Source organism: Gouania willdenowi, chromosome 21 (assembly GCF_900634775.1).
Source record: "Gouania willdenowi chromosome 21, fGouWil2.1, whole genome shotgun sequence".
Lineage (NCBI taxonomy): Eukaryota > Metazoa > Chordata > Actinopteri > Blenniiformes > Gobiesocidae > Gouania > Gouania willdenowi.
In genome coordinates, this window is record NC_041064.1 from 30,878,742 (window position 1) to 30,895,106 (window position 16,365).

Genomic DNA, 16,365 nt, shown 5'->3' on the forward strand with positions numbered 1-16,365 from the left:
GCACTCTGTTATTTTTTAGGGACATGCTTCTCACGCACATAGGCCCGAATCACACACATGCACAAACAAGACCTGTGGACATGCATTATTGGAGAGATGTCAGAGTGGGGCTGCTTTTACAATGAAGGAGCAGTGTTGGGGTTTGGTGCCTTGCTCAAGGTATCTACAATCTGTGGAGAGTAGGGTGGATTGAGATAATTGTGAATAGAGAGCTATAGTGAGTATTGAGCATAAGCATAGCATCGATTTTTCTTTCAAGATTTTATAGCATAGACTAGGCGTGTCTTAAATGTCTAATGCTCCGGAAGCCCCGCCCATATTCAAGTTTTTTTTGTAATTTTTTTTTTTTTAAATATTTTATTTTCAACCTAAACACACGTTAGCCAAAACCTCAGGGTTTAATTAATCTTTAAGTGTTCTGTAAAGGCTGTTTTTATTTTCTAAAAAGTGTAAATGCATTGCCTCATGAAACAAAAGGTTAAATAAACAAAATTATTCTAATCTTTTGAATCTTTGAAGCATAAATGTACGGCTGAGTCATAATTTACACAACTTATTTTAAATGAAAGTACTGCAGAGGGCGAATGTTGAGCACATTCTGGGAATTAATAAGTGGAGAAGCTGCAGAATTACATACTGTACATACTACATACTAGGTGCATGCATCACATCAAAGTAAAGCTACAGGCGTGGCCAACACTAATATAAAGGACAGGTTAACTTTTGTCAGTTCACAGGGGTAAACAACATATAATTCTTGTTTCATTTGACAACCTTTTTTTTCCTTTGCTCTGTAGTACAAAAGCCCAATGCTATCAATGCCTTTCTCGCTTCACTTATGCAACACAGGCAGCAGCTGACCTCTGGGAACAATATTTACAGATCAAAGGTCAGTTCCCTTACGATACTATTTATGTATAGCCTGTAATGTAGGACAGTTCCATGAACCTCCAAATGCACACAGTGAACACACAAGCACAGGTTGAGGGATTTGACGTGTAATATTTATCTTTGAAGGGATTGTCCACTTTGTTTACAAATGTTAAGCCACGTTTTCCAAAGAACAACTTGTTATGCACTGTAATTCAAAGTGTTAATCCTCCTATTCTCATGAAATATTCCTAAAATGTTTAAAAGTTGGGGTCAATCTGACCCCAGGGATATTTACCTCCAGAAAATTATTTTCAGAAAATTGTTGACCAAGTTTTTGTGTCAGGCACTTTATTTATTTGTTGAATACATAAATAACCCCTTGATAATGAAACCTTGACCTGTTCTCTAGTGCCACCATGAACTGCCAATGTCCTTACAGGAATACCCCGCCCTCTGCAGCACAGGACATAGTTCAGTCAGGATAATTTTATTGAACTTGTTTATTCGCATGCCGTAGATTTGGCGGGAAGGTTCTGTTCTGGGACCTGGGAAAAATAAATCATTTATCATTTATAATTGCATTATAATTAAAACAAATAATCAAAATATCAATTCACCCTTAGGTAGGCACTGCCTACTTTGCCTACCCTGACTGCGCGTCATTGAAAAATAGACATTAGATTTTTACTATGCACTTACAGTATGTACAAAGATTAATTCATTAAATACATGTCTAACAAAGTCAGAAACATGAATATGTCATGCAGTTTGTCTGTGCCTTTCATATGTGGTGTCCTTGCATGTAGTCTCCACCATGGTTTGCTGTGCTGCATGGGGATGCTCCAATTGCTCCGAAAGAGGAGTGAAAATGTATGGCTTCCCAAATGAACCAGAGAGGAGAAAAAATGGTTAGCCAATGTCAGCAGAATCAATCTAAAAATAAATCAGGATTATAACAATTGAAAAAAATCGTGAGGTAATCATATTCAAACACTTAATTTGCACTTTTTCACAAATAAGACAATTGGAAAGCTTACTGTATGATTTTTTTTTTTTTTTTTATGAAGATATGTATATGTGGGTAGATAAAACGGAGTTGTGTGAGTGAAGTAAATGCTGTGTATCTACTAATGATCCCTTAACTCATTCAGTGCCAGCCATTATCAGATTTTCTACCCCCCTCAGTGCCAGCCGTTTTTGAACATTTTGAATGATTTTAGAGACCCACAGAATATTTTCTACTATGACTATCTGAAATCTGACACCAGATTCTGAAAGATTGAAGTCTCTACTTTCATCGTTTCATTCTTTTGTAATCAGCTGTTAAATAGAGAAAGTTTTACACAAATCTTCAGTTTCAGAGCAAAAAGCTGAGAAAACAGCCTTTTTCTAAAAAAAAACCCTGTCAGTGACTTTAAAGCAATTTTTTTGCTCTAGTGACAACTCTAACATCTGAACATTGTTTCCTTATATAAAACATATAAAAAAAAACACTGAGACAGGGCTTTTGATGGCAGAAATTATTGTTATTTTGCTATTTGGTTCAGAGTTGAATGAAATTCTTACTGTATTTTGGGGTTCCTCCAACTTTCTCTCCCGTCAGTCTGCACACACGCAGAGTGTCACTGCGTTCCCCGTTTTTTTTTTATTGTTTTATCTCACCATCACCACACTATCCATGAGTTTCACACATAGTCTGGTCGAGTATCCGCTGCTGTGCGCTGCTGGGAACGTCAGCTCTTTAAGTAGCGCCATTTTCTGTCTCATAAACGCTTTTCCTCTTCTTCCTCTGAGCTCCGCTGAGCACGGATGATCTCTGATCCAAAGGTGCGCTGCTACCTCCTACATGTCACCTATTATTTTGCTATCTGGCTCACAGGCTGGGGGTATTTTGTACCCACCTCCACACCACCCCTCCTCCCCCCTCCTCCCTACATGCAGTGATGACCCGTTTGGCCCGGTTAGTTGATGGTTTTATCTCACGATCACAAAATTATCAATAATCCACTCAGGTCCACACATGTTCTGTGTCAGTATGTGGAGCTGTGAGCTTCTGGATACTTCACAATATCACTCTGTAGCGCAATAATCTCCATTTTTCCTGCTTCTTCCTGCTTTGCTGGGTAGCATCAGTGGCTAAGCTCTCATCTAAAGGTGTGCTGCTGCCATCTTCTGGGCACAGTTGGTCACTACAACACCCCACAGCTTAGACATTGATGAGGGACCTCCGCCAAGGTGTTTTCTAGTAATCCCCGTGAAAAAACGCAAATGACGAGTTATCTCGTCAATGGCACTGAGTGAGTTAATTTGCTAGTTTAGCGGGGGATAATCAACGAACATGCTTTAATGCAGACGTTAATGGGTTTAGATACTGATGCTGATAATAATAATATCCCATATAATTATTGAAATATCTTACCGTTCAAAAGTGCATCACAAATTGTCTTCTCCGCTCTAGCTCCATTGTGCTGCAATAGTCAACTGCTCACTTCCGGGAACTATTGTAAGCTCCATGAGCCACCATTGTTGTAAAAAAAAAAAAAAAACGGTTTCAATGGCGTGAACGAAGTTGTCGCAACTCTCTCTCTCTGCACGGCTCTGACCTGAACTAATGCAATGCTCAATTTCTACTTTGGCTCTCCAATTGACCCCAGAGGAACACAAATGCGTGCAACATGTGTTCAGCACATTGAAAAAATATCATCATGGGGTCTATGGGGCCTCGCCCATGCTGGGGCCTCCCCTGAAGTTGTGCTGGGTGGGTGTGTGGGGGCCGGCCTGGCGAATCCGCGTCAGGAGTGGTTGGTCAGCTCAACCCCGGGACACCCCCGCCCCATGCCGGGGCGCGGTTGGATCTTTGGGTTCGGCATCTTGGGAAGCGGTTTGTTGCACCACACTGCATTGGGCGAGGTGGGGGCTGTGCTAGCATCGGGGGATGTCTCGTGTCAGCGCGTGGGTGGCCGAGGGTGGCTTTCGTGGGGAGGGGGTGCTCTGCTGGGGTTGCTTGGGTTCACCTTCTTATCGGCCCATGGCTGGCGGGGTGGCCCTTGGGCAGTTAATGGTTGCCACTATCGTTGGGGGGGCCGGGGCCGCCTCCCTGTGGAGGGCATTGTATCGTGGCCCCATGCGGGCTTGTGCTAGCCCTGGTGTGGGCTTCTTCTCTCCAAAACATGCATTGCTGTCTTAAAAAGATTGATGACCTTTGACAGCATGTGCAGACAAAAAAAAAAAAAAAAATTGTTTTTTGCAAAGGGGAAGCCAGTCAGTGACTCCCTCACTCGTTTCTCAGTGTAACAGAGTCTCAGCAGTAAAAGCCATGTCATGTTTAGCCCATTAAACATATTAAAACTTTGTTATTCCAGTGAGTTTCATCAAACCAACATACACACCTCCCCAGCTCTCCACTGCTTCATGTCATGAGCCTTGTTAAAATCTACTTTATTATTGTAACCCCTGCCTGCTGCTTCCCTTTAGGCTGCTTTCTCACCAGTGCAGACCCAGACTCGAGCTGAGAACATCTGATGACTTTATCACCTAGATTCCCTATAGATGTCACCTGCCTGTTCTGCTCTAAACTTTACCATGTTCCCATCATCCCAGACTTTATGGGCAAAAAAAAACTGCTCGAGGACCTTGAAATTAATTATATAAGATAAATAATGTTGTGTTTGTACTATGTTTGAGTCACAACTCTTTTAAATGTATTTAGCTCCACTTTTGGCCCTGTGAAACAACCACAACAGTGGCTATTTTGTATTCAATACTCTAATTTGCTTTATAGATGTGTGGTGAAGGTAAATGTCTATTTTTTTTGCAACCATAAACAGGCAGTTGGGCTTCTCCTTTGTTTATAGCACTAAAACACACAAAGGTATGATTTAATAAAATATATGCTAGTATTAATAGGCATTCTTCACCTTTTGTAAAGCATTTTGTAACATGAGTTTTAAAAAGTGAGCTGTCTTTATTATTATTAAATATCATTATTATCTAAATGTTTGTTGGATACTAAAACAAGCACCACAGTGAAACTGAACTAGTATTTCTATTTATTAACATGCAATCGGCCTGATGAACAGAAGTGCCTATGATTGTCTTTGTGCACATAATAAAGTTCAACCTCTTACTTTGGCAAATATAAATCAAAGGTTACACTAAGGCACGTGTCAGTCCCTCCAAAGACTAAAATTCAATGAAACTTCACTGTATTTGGTGGGGCTCACACTTTTCCCACGCTTATATCACATGACTGCAGTCATTTTTAACTGCAAAATGATGAAAAAAAAACTCTTAATTTCCCCCCGAATCCTGCAATTTTCATCAAAATATTTCACAAAATGTCTCCAAATAATAAAAAAAAAATGGTCTCATAATTAGGGGTGTTGCAAAAAATCGATTCGGCAGTATTACATTGCGTGATTTTCGGATAAATTCTAAAAGCATTTATATAAATTTTTATATAAAAAAAATAAATATATATATATATAATTTTTTTTTAAATAAAAAAAATGATATGAATGCATTTAGAATTGAGAAAAAAAAAAATATATATATATATATTGTATTGTGACCTACAGCTGTATGTATCGGGATACAAATCGTATCGGACATTTAGGTGAAATCCTGCAGGGACTAAACTATGTCACTTATTGAGTCTGTCTTACATACTTTAAATATCATTTAGACGTGGAAGTGCATCAAACTGCTTCGTATTTGGCCCCTGCACTAAAATGAGTTCCACACCCTTGCTTTAGAGCATCTAATTTGACCTCACAGGAGAAAGTAAAAATAAATGAAAATAAACTGTATCATTGTGTAAATTACAAAATAATTCAGTTGTAGATATCTCAGCCCCTACAAACGTACTAATTTCCTATGCTTATATTACACAATGGCAGTCATTTTTTAATCTCAAATAGATTAAACCCCCGCTCCCCCCTTTTTTTTTTTTTTTTTGCAAATTTCCTCAAATTATTTGACAAGGAAATTTAATTTTCAGTTCACTTAAAGCTTGGATATTGTAACTCTCTTGCATACTTTATATGTAATTTATAACTGGAAGTCTAAACTAGGGCACAATCATGTTGAAATTGCTCTTTTTCCTAAAATCTGTGGCCCACTTGAGATTATTCGGCCCCTGTACTAAAATGAGTTTGACACTCCTGCACTAAGACAACAGTCCTCATCTTTCTGGCGCCTCGTGATTTGTAGAAATCTACACAAACCTGTCTATACGTATCAGTTGTTTTGATACTGCACAGACTCTTTATCATAGAGTAAAGGATCATCCCACTTTTTCTGGGCTGGAATGTCATAAATAATTGCTGATCAGCTGCATGTTTGAAAGGAACCAATTCTTTTAACTTCATATCAATCTAAAATAAGAGTGGTCAAAATAACTCTTGATTAGTGCTCATCGAGGATAAAAATCAGACTGTGCAGAAGAAAGCACCAAGAAAAAGGATTTTAAAATCTGGACCAGTTAAGGGGAAAAAGTGAGCCAAAGACAAGTTGGAGGCATATTTTAAAAATGTGACACTGTTTTGAAAACATAAATATCAGTAGATCAACATGTCTGAGACAGAAGACAGCCAAGAAACATCCAAATATTTCGTTTATGGCTTCTCCGCCTTGATGTCGTTCCTTGGGCCGATATCCGTCACACGCTTCAAATATTTCCACTTACTGACCGCCAAAGTATTTGGATGTTGGAGACACTTGTGTGAACGCAGGCCAACACACACCTCACTAAATTCCTGTCCATTATTGACCGCTTGACACTAAAATAAAAGCTGTGGTTTATCGGATCAGTAGCTGCTATAAGGTGAGCTATATAATCATTAAAATTCATTAATATAGTGAAGTAAAAAAAAACACACAACTCAGTTTTTCCAGACACTACAGATAATACAATATATTTTCAAACTCACAGTCTTACTGCACAATCCATCATTCATACATGGAGCCAAGAGTCAAGGACTCCCCTGTGGTTTCAGCACTTGTTTGCTTCATTTCATCGATTTTCCAGTCAAGTGTGCAGTTATCTTACGCATGACATCTGTGAAAAATGCCCAAAGCACTGGATCGCTTTCAGAAAAAGATGAAAGAACGAATGATGAATGTTTATATTTGCCCACCTATTAAGTTCTCTGTACTTCATCATGACTCTTCCAGAAGTGTTGGAGTAAACACGACTTGAGTCTGGCTTCGAGTCCAAACAGTCACACAATAAATAGATCGACTTAGGTAGAAAAATATAGGGCATGTTAGCTATTCACTTATACATCCAAAGTGACGATATCAGGATCAATCAACTGGTTTGGGTGATAATGCTTTACAAAGTATAGAGATCCCTGTCCAGGCTGGCACAGTCTCATTGGTTTTTGGCTTAAAGGAAAACTCTGTCGATCTGGCTTTGTACCAGGAAGTCAACTTTTACAACCTATGTGCAGTTTTACAAATGTTTCTATAGAAAACAAAAGTCCGATTGAACTGTTAACATTATTCAACTGAAGAAGCAAAGACTGACAAAGGGAAATGGTGAGTGAACCACAGCGGCAGTGCTCTGACTTATCTGAGACAAAATACATTTGAACTGGAAACCCAACAGAAAGAAAAGAACACTTTCCTCAGCCAGTATTCCTGAGCCTTTCTGTGATTCCTTGAGGTCACCATATGATTGCACAAATGCCCCAAACCTGCAGAGAAATTAAAGGGTTAAGTAGTATTATTCTTTAGATGTAACAATGTACATTTTCCAAAGGTGAACCCACTAAGGGTATGAGTGCTTATCAGCTGCAGGTTTTGGTTTATTCTGGTGGTCGTAGCTTATGTTGCTTCCCTCCCTGCTAACAAGAAACACTGAAGTCCCCAGAGGGCCGTGTGCCATCTGAGAGGAGGGGTGGAGGAGGTCCGAGGGTCCAGGTTTGTGTTAGCGTTTAGACAAGCATGTGAATTTCATTGTACTCGTCTCGTCCATCTTCATCAAAGTTGGGTGAGTCTTCGTCACAGTCCAACTGTAATTATACATAGAGAAGATGAGAACAAAGGTTAGCACACTTCATCACTCAATGTCTCATCTGTCAGGCTGCTCCACAGCGATTGTAGCTACAGATTTAGCTCACCTCCAACAAGGCTCGGGGCGGAAAAGGACCAAAAACTATACCTCAAGATTTTTATTTTTTAATCAGAAAAAGGATTCTGGGACAAAGTCACAGGGGATAAATACCCTACAGCTGGCACGTCTCACCCGTGGGGGATGCAGGGGAATGACACCCACATTTTCATTAAAAAAAAAATAAATCCCCCTCACTTTTCACAGAGGGATTAATGGTTGAAAACGTATTGGTCCAGTTAGATTGATTGAATGGTGATCAAGCCAATCACAGGCAGCCATTTGACAAAGCCGCTGTTCCAAGTAGGTAAACGAAGAGTTACGTAAGTAACTACGGTTCTATGAATCCCGGATGACCACCAGAGGCGGTGCATAAAGCACTGGATTCCGAGGGACTGGACGCTCTGGCGGTCAGAAGGGATGAAATAGAACAAAGAGTTACCACCAATGAGTAAAGTGTAAATAAACTGACAAAAAATGAGTAACAGGTGACAAAAAATTATTTAAAAGTGGCAGAAACGTGGCAAGAAAAGAGTGAAAAGTGACTAAAAAGGTCCACAAGCAGTCAAGAGTGGCAATTTTTTTTTTGACAAAAATGAAAAACAGGTGGTATGTAATGGCAAAAGGCAGCTTAAATTAGCAAAATGTGGCAAACAGTAGTGAACAAGGGCAAAAATGTGGAACAAAAATAGCAAAAATATAGGGAAAAAAAGGAAACAAGGGGTATTTATTGGGCAAAAGGGAGCTTATTTGAATGAAAAGTGGCAAAAAATGCTTAAAGAAAAAGGGATATTTATTGAAAAAAAGGAAGTTAAAAACTGAAAAAACTAAAAAGTGTCAAATTTTTTTAGGAAAAAGGATAAAAATGGGACAAAGGAAGTTTCAAAATGGCCAAAGAAAAAGGTAAAAAGGGGTTAAAAAGTTTCCCCTTTTAGGGATTTATGGGGGAATAAAAATTAAAACTAAGACATAAAGAGGCCCGTCCCCTCCCGCCCCCTTCGCTGGCGGTGGAGGGGACGGGTGACCTGGGGTGCATGCCGATCCTCGGTGCAGGGAGCCAACAACGACGGCAAGGCCAGGGAGTAGGGGGGAGCGCCACCAGCGCGGCGAGGAATTAAGGCCGAGCCCCGGGACTTCAGCGGATGGGAGAGGAGGGCGGCGGTCACAGCTGCTCCTCCAGCCCATTGACTGTAGCTGCGGCGCGAGCCCAGCCCTTAGAGCCAATCCTTATCCCAAAGTTACAGGTCAACTACTGTCTGCATACACAATCAAAAGACAAGGGAGGCTGGCCCGACTGACTGACTGTTGATTTTTGAGACAGTGTTGCAGTGCTTGTGGCCACTAGGGGCGCTTGCGAGATCGTTACCAGTCTAGCGCCCCACCAGCCCCTAGTGGCCAGGTTACACAGTGTGTCTTTAATTTGGGATCCTATTTGAGTGTTTCATTGATACACAGATGCTGCATATTACCAAAATGATAAATGTGAAAATGAATTCGGAAACTTATTGATTTCAAATATAGCTATCGTAGCCCATGGCCTATTAATGAATCATGATTTCTGACTGTACTTTAAATTTTTGCCAGATAAACAATATATTTGTAAGTATATATCAAAGCTTAAACTAATGGAGGTAAGGTACATCTGTAGACACAGCTGCCATTGGGAAGTCTGATAGAAACATGGCTTCCAATATGGACCATGACCTAATTTATTCATAGAGTTATTTCAATAATAAGGTGAGTTTTCAGAAGGGCAACTTATATTAGAACATAAAGGGACAATCTGATAAAGCTTTTGGCTTTTTTTTTATTCTTTTAGAGATAAAATATAATGCAACATAACTCTGAATATTTACTTACTCAAACACATTTTTTAAAGGTTTATGTTACTAATATTTTTATTTATTTAAATAAACTAATTGATAAACAATAAAAGTAAATTAGGTAAACGCGTGTTTTCCCACAAATTTCTAACCCTCAATTTGTAGTAGAACAAGAAGAACACAAAAACTGTTTTTACAAGTCTGCAAAAACACTGAATGCTGTTTCACAATAATGAAACTTTAAACCTGAATGTGATGACATAAATAAAGGTTGTGGAGCTAACCAAGAAAACATGGAAGCCAGCCTCAGAATGAAGTGAGAACTTTTCCACACGGCCGTGAAAAACATTAGAATATCATTCAAGAACAATTTGGTTGTTAAGGTTTAGAAATGATTGTATAGCAGAAGAATCATCAGAAGAATCACAGGGTGTAGGTGATGTCCGTCCCGTTCCCTGCCCTGGTAAACTGGAACACTTTGTGCCTCCCATCACAAATAGTCCCTTCTCACTTACTGTTTGGTGTGGTGGAGAAACACGTTAGCACCCTGGTCCTGGCACTTGTACAGATGGACTTATCATGACATTATAAAACTGTTTTGGGGCTATTGGAATTTCTTTTGTTTGTTAAGTTTCTTGGACATGTCGATCTCCCAAGTAAACATCTTTTTAATCCAAACCTACCGCCTGGAGCTCCCTTTCTGTGAAGATCCTGGAGAGGATGAGGCGGCGCAGTGGCACTGTCATGATGAGGACAAAAGGGAAGGCCAAGGAGGCCACGGTGGACTTCACAACCCACAGAGCTACGATGCACGCCAGCTGGATGGCAGTGAACAGGTTCATGCGCCAAGTCCTCACCTGGGACAACACAACACACACCATGGTTAAACCTAAGGGCCAAAGCAGAGACACACACTCACAAATGCACTTTAAAACACACGCTGGACTCTTCCTGTGTGTTTATAGCTCCATCTGGTGGTAAATTCCGCATACATAATCTATAGGTAAAGTTTCTAGGAGATACATTTATTAGCCATTTCAGAAAGGTTCTCCAGTTTTAGGGATGATCACAGTGTACACAATAATAATTGTTGCAGTAATAATTAATACAATAGTTAAACTGGATCTTCAGAGCAAGCTTGAGTCAGTCAGCATGGTGCACAATCTGTTGGTGTCCTTGTTTAACTTCATTACATAACATGTGAGTTTTCCTCTTTAGGGAATGCTTTTGAGAAGGAACAAAACAACAAAGAAAATCTGCATTAAAGGAGCAGTATTATAAAAAAAAACACTTCATAATGGTTATGTTACAGTGATTTACGTCCCTTTAGCCTCATTCAGAGGGCCAAAGTTAATAAAGTTCTGTTTCCTCCCTCCCTTGTTATTACACATTTTGTAAAAAGTCAGTTCCAAACAAGCGAGTCAGAAACTCCTCCTCCTGACAATCCTAACTCCTCCTACCTTATAAGAATGTGAACTCCTCCCTCTCAAACTACCTCACAGGTAAAACAAACATAGCGAAGGCAGGTTGATATTACAGTTAATAGCTTTACATTCAGTATATAGGTAAACTGAAGAGCGCTCACAATCAGTTCCACTTTTAGTAGCCATTATACCACCTTGTATTGCCTTAATGGGATGATCTGACGTGTTTGTGATGCAATGTGACACAGCGGTTGGACAAAACAATGGACTATTGTCTTAAATGAACAACGTCTGTGGACATAAGAGGTAAGGATGACAAGAAAGCGATGTAGCAGCTCATGTGAGTTTTTGAAATAGCTGACTCAGCTAATAGTTGAGAGTTTACTTTCCTGCGGCGCAGCGTTTGCGGTGCAGTTTCATTTTTAGTAGCTGGTGTGGTCTGATGATCTGATGCGTTTGTGACCCAATGCAATGCAGCGGTCGGATATAACAATAGAAAATCGTCTTAAATGGCCTATTTCTGGGAGGTGAGGGGGAGAATGGAAACTGTTAATGATTTACTGCTGAAGCAGTGCTGAGCAGAGTGTGTTTACGCCCACTCATGCATATGCATGAAGGCCCAAAAAATGGCCTGTTTTTAGGGCCGCGCTGACTTTTCAGAGGGCTAAGGCTCCAGTAAACAGGCGAGTTTGGGAAAATACATTTCAAACACTATGTTGTTGGGGTTTATAAGAACCATTGGCAATGAGTGAAAAACGGCATAATGCTGGACCTTAAAAGCTGTCTTTTACATGTCTGCTACGATGCATTGATGTTATCAGTGAAATGTGTACATGCAAAAAGGTCCTGTTTTTATTTTTCATGCTCATGCTTTCTGTTGATGTAATTAGACATTGAGTTAATTTCAATCTTGTATGATCATTCCCATTGGGTTTTTTGTTTCCAGGTACTGTTCAGTCTCAGCTCTTATTTTGGTTTATATCTGTCTGTGGATTTTGGATACCTGTCAAGTCAGTGTGTATGTGCTGAGAGTATGGCTGTGTTCAAAATCTCATACGAACATACTACACACTCGATGAGTAAATAATGTCTACTATATAGCATTAGTATGATTAGAATGATTAGGACGATGATCGTTCCCACTGATGAATACTTCCAAGTTTCCCAAGATAACAAAAAGCTAAAGCACAAAGGCTAAATATCTCTATTAATTTGCCACTTTTCAAAGTTCTGAAAGCATTTTAAGAGAGAAAGTGACCAAGTAGAATATTAACATGTGGTAATTTGATCCCTAAAACTCATTGAAACACATTTTAGGTCGAAATTTCTTAGATTTTCCTCCATTGTGCAACTGACTAAACATCCGGTTAATTTCAAAACAAGATGTTTGATTTTAGCTTCAAGCTGGTCCCAGGATGATTTTACATTTCGCTCGCAGTGCCTCATGCAATGGTTGAGTATGACTAGTGTGCCGATCGTGCGTACTTCAAAAATGTCTGAAATCCCGGTATAGTATACATCCGGGTATTTCTCGCATACTCAATCTTTCCATACTATCTAACTGGAAAGCACTACATACTAGATTTGATGTCTGACTTAGGATTAGTTGTAAGTTAGTATGTGATTTCGAACACAGCCTATGACTAAGCTACTTCCTGTTTCCATACAGGTGTTCCTCTTCTCCTGATTGCCTTCCTCCATTACTAATGGAGTGTTTGAACACCGAGTGAGTGTCGGTGCATTGCCATAGGAAGGCGTTTCCTGACATCCTCATGTCAGTAAGTTAGTTTACTAGTAGTATAGGTTTGATTGGATGCTATGAATAATTAGGTCATTGTTTAGTTTTCTCATAATGGCTTTTATTCTGGGATTTACAATGAATGAGTGGTGATGAAGACATCTTTTCTACTGATTTTCTGCAAGACATGAATGGTTTTGATACCTGTTATAGCATAGAAATGCAATTATTAAGAGTTGAAAAACCACTGATGACTATTCTTGTAATTGATATGGTTACTATTGAAAAGAGCAGAAGGTGGTCAAGTTTTAGTTCATTAAATCTTTAGTGTTTCTTTGTCCCACGCATTGTGGTACTTTGACCATGGCTTAGTCATTTTGGATGTTTAGGATTGGTCTATTTTTTTTTTTCAGGAAACTGCCGCTTTTGATCCAACATGTTGTTGGATTACGGAAACAAGGACATGTGAGCATTGTTACAGTATGCGTTGCTGAAGGTGTTACCTTGGTGACATAGATGTGTTCGGGATGGTGCTTGGCAGGAGTGACCATGAGTGTAATGCGTTCATACAGCTGAATCCCTGTCAGGGAGGTGACCCCCATGTACAGGAATATGCCAAAGAGTACAGCCAGAGGGATGAGGCGGAGCACATGTGTCATCACTATGGACATGCCTGATGAGCAGAGAAAGGGTTAAAGATTAGGATCGTCACATTAACATTTTTTGTGCTGCATTATATGCGCAGTAACTTGCAACAAGGGGAAAATGATTCATGAGAAACAGCCTTTAAAAATACACACACTGTCGACTTGTGTTTATTTGAAAGGTACACTGTGTTCAGAGGCTGAGGTTACTTTGGGCTTTTCCAAATAGTCGAATTCCTAATCCAAACAACATTTCAACAAAAAGCATCACAATCAGGATGACTAATAACACTTGTACACCCAAACTGTATCAATCAACACTTTAAACAGATGTGTGAACCGCCTTTATTCAACAGTGTAATATGAATGATAAATATAATAACAACATACTCTGTAAATAAGAATGTGTGTGTATAGATATTCAATATTCATATTCAAATTCAGAGAATGCAGCTTGAGCTAAGTTTGGATTTATTAGGAAAACAGCCTTTTTTATTTAATGCTAAAATGTCTCATGTGAAGCTCATGTTTATCTCTTAATACTGTCGCTCCTGAGCAGCCTTAGTCCTGGAAACTGGCTTATGGGACATGGAATGTCACGTCTCTGGTGGGGAAGGAGCTGGAGCTGGTGGAAGAGGTTGAGCGTTATTGACTGGTCCGAGCTCATCACACAGCATCGGCTCTGGAACTGAAGTCAATGAGAGGGCCTGGACCTACTCTTTCTGGAGTTGCTCCAGGTGAGAGGAGAAGGGCCGGGCTGGGCCTTTTGCTATCTCCAAGAATGTTTTCCTGCACATTGGTGTGTACCCCGTGTAGGAGCGGGTTGCTTTCCTGAGCCTTGGTGTCAGGGTAAAGGGTGCCCACTGTTGTTTGTGCCAACACGGCAAATGGCAGTGCAGAGTAGCCAACATTTTTGGAAACTTTGGAAGTGAGATTTGATAGTGCCCTCTGTCCCTAGGGGACAGCCTGCCTGATCTGAATCAGAGCAGCATTCAGTTATTAGATTATGTGCGTGTTGCAGTTTGTCTATATCAAACATCATGTTCGAGCATAAAGTTTTCTATCTGTACACTTGGTACCAGGACAGACTTGGCCACAGGTCGATGATCGATCTTGTTGTCATTTCATCTTACCTGCAGCACTCGGAAGAAGAGAGAAAAAGACCTGTAAGTGATCACCAGTAGTGATTTGGGTCAGGTGGCAGGAGGGAAACGGCACACAGACTTGTAGTGAGGGTCTGCTGGAAACACTTGATAGAAAAACCTTTCACGTTGACCTTTAACTCAAATCTCCATCTGAACTTTAACCAGCTAGCAAGAGCGGAGGGGGATATGAAGTCTGAATGAGCTTGGTTCTGCTTGAACATTGTAGAGACAGCTGTGGCAAGCTGTGGCCACATGGCTGTCGGTGCCTGTTTTGCAGTAATCTCCAAACCAGCTGGTGGATGGGTTGGTTGGGTAAAAGAACACTGTGTACAGTGGGGAAAGGGAGTGGCTGACTTTGACTGGCGATGGAAGGAATACTTTGAGGAACTCCTAAACCCCACCAACAATTGTTCCATCAAGGAACCAGAGCAGGGATGCCTGGGGTGGAGTCTTCCATGCTCTAGGACAGAAATCTTCGATGTAGTACAAGTGTGGATGCTGTCGGGCTGTCATTGTTGACATGTCTCTGCATGTAATTGGGAATCAGTGTAGGGTAGATGGGCAATTCAGAAACTGTACCAAAGGAGCAGGAGTTTGGTACATATAGTTAGACCTGCTCCTGCAGTGAGGGTTGGACTGCGCTTTGTCAAATGGCAGCTTCTGTCCATAACCGTTTGCGGAAGGTGTCGTTCTATTTTTCCAATTGGATATCAACCTCCGGCTCTTGCTGTGACAGTTTGTAGCCAAGTCTGAGGCCATGGTTCTCAGTCAGAAAAGGGTGGATTGCGAACTCAAGAACAAGGGAGAGGTCTTGTCCCAAATCAGTAACTTTAAGTATCTTAGGATCTTGTTTACAAGTGAACGTAGGATGGAGCGTGAAATCAACTGGTGGTGTAATCTGCAGAGAACGTTCATGTTTTTAAGAAAAGGCTCAAGACCCACCTTTCAAATTAGCTTTGAACTAATTATTTATTCATTTTAGGATTGTTTTCTTTCGTGTTTTTATTCTTATCTTTTGTTGTTTTTATAGTTTTATGATTGTTATCTTTATAGTCTTAGGATTGTTCTTTTATGTGGTTTTCATAGTTTTAGGATTGTTCTTTTATGTGATAGGCCGTGGCTGCAGTGGTGCAGTCTTGTAGCCCTCAGTGTTGACGAATAGTTTTTGCTGTTTTGCTGGACTGGGGGCTCTGTCTCAGCGCCCTGTGCCCATGGTCTCTATCCTGCTCCTGGTGTGGACGGCTGCTTGTGATGTCTCATTACCTAGATCCTCGTACCCAGCCATGTGGCATTGTCTTTTTTTAACTTGTGTGTCTGTGTGTGGTGGACGGGGTTTTGTACAAGGTGGGTATATTTTTAACTATGTATGAAAAGCACTTTTTATAAATAAAAACTGATTGATTGATTAATAACAGAATGGAACAATCATAACCATTATTCTGCCAGTTTGGAGAGCTTCGAAAAGCACATTCTGAATGCCAAATCAATGTAATAATAATCCTTCTTTCTCCATCCAGTCGAGACGAGTACTCAGATACTTTAAAACCAGAAAAACTGGGTTGGTGTGCTTGTGAGAATACACCATCAGCATCCAAATTTGATGA

At 40.2% G+C, this 16,365-nt stretch overlaps 1 protein-coding gene across 2 annotated transcripts in view; it reads right to left on the reverse strand.

The window, feature by feature from the left end:
• Window positions 1–6,799: 6,799 nt before the first annotated feature.
• Window positions 6,800–16,365, reverse strand: part of slc4a3 (solute carrier family 4 member 3) — a 77,566-nt gene continuing 68,000 nt past the window's right edge. Inside the window, exons 22-24 of one of the 2 annotated variants that reach the window (XM_028435299.1) lie at window positions 13,476–13,645; window positions 10,494–10,667; window positions 6,800–7,889 (exon numbers count right to left, since the gene is read on the reverse strand). In XM_028435299.1, coding sequence (XP_028291100.1) covers window positions 7,812–7,889; window positions 10,494–10,667; window positions 13,476–13,645 — 422 coding nt within the window. In that variant the 3' untranslated portion in view covers window positions 6,800–7,811. The remainder of the gene's footprint in view (window positions 7,890–10,493; window positions 10,668–13,475; window positions 13,646–16,365) is intronic. The other variant, XM_028435300.1, reaches the window with a different exon arrangement.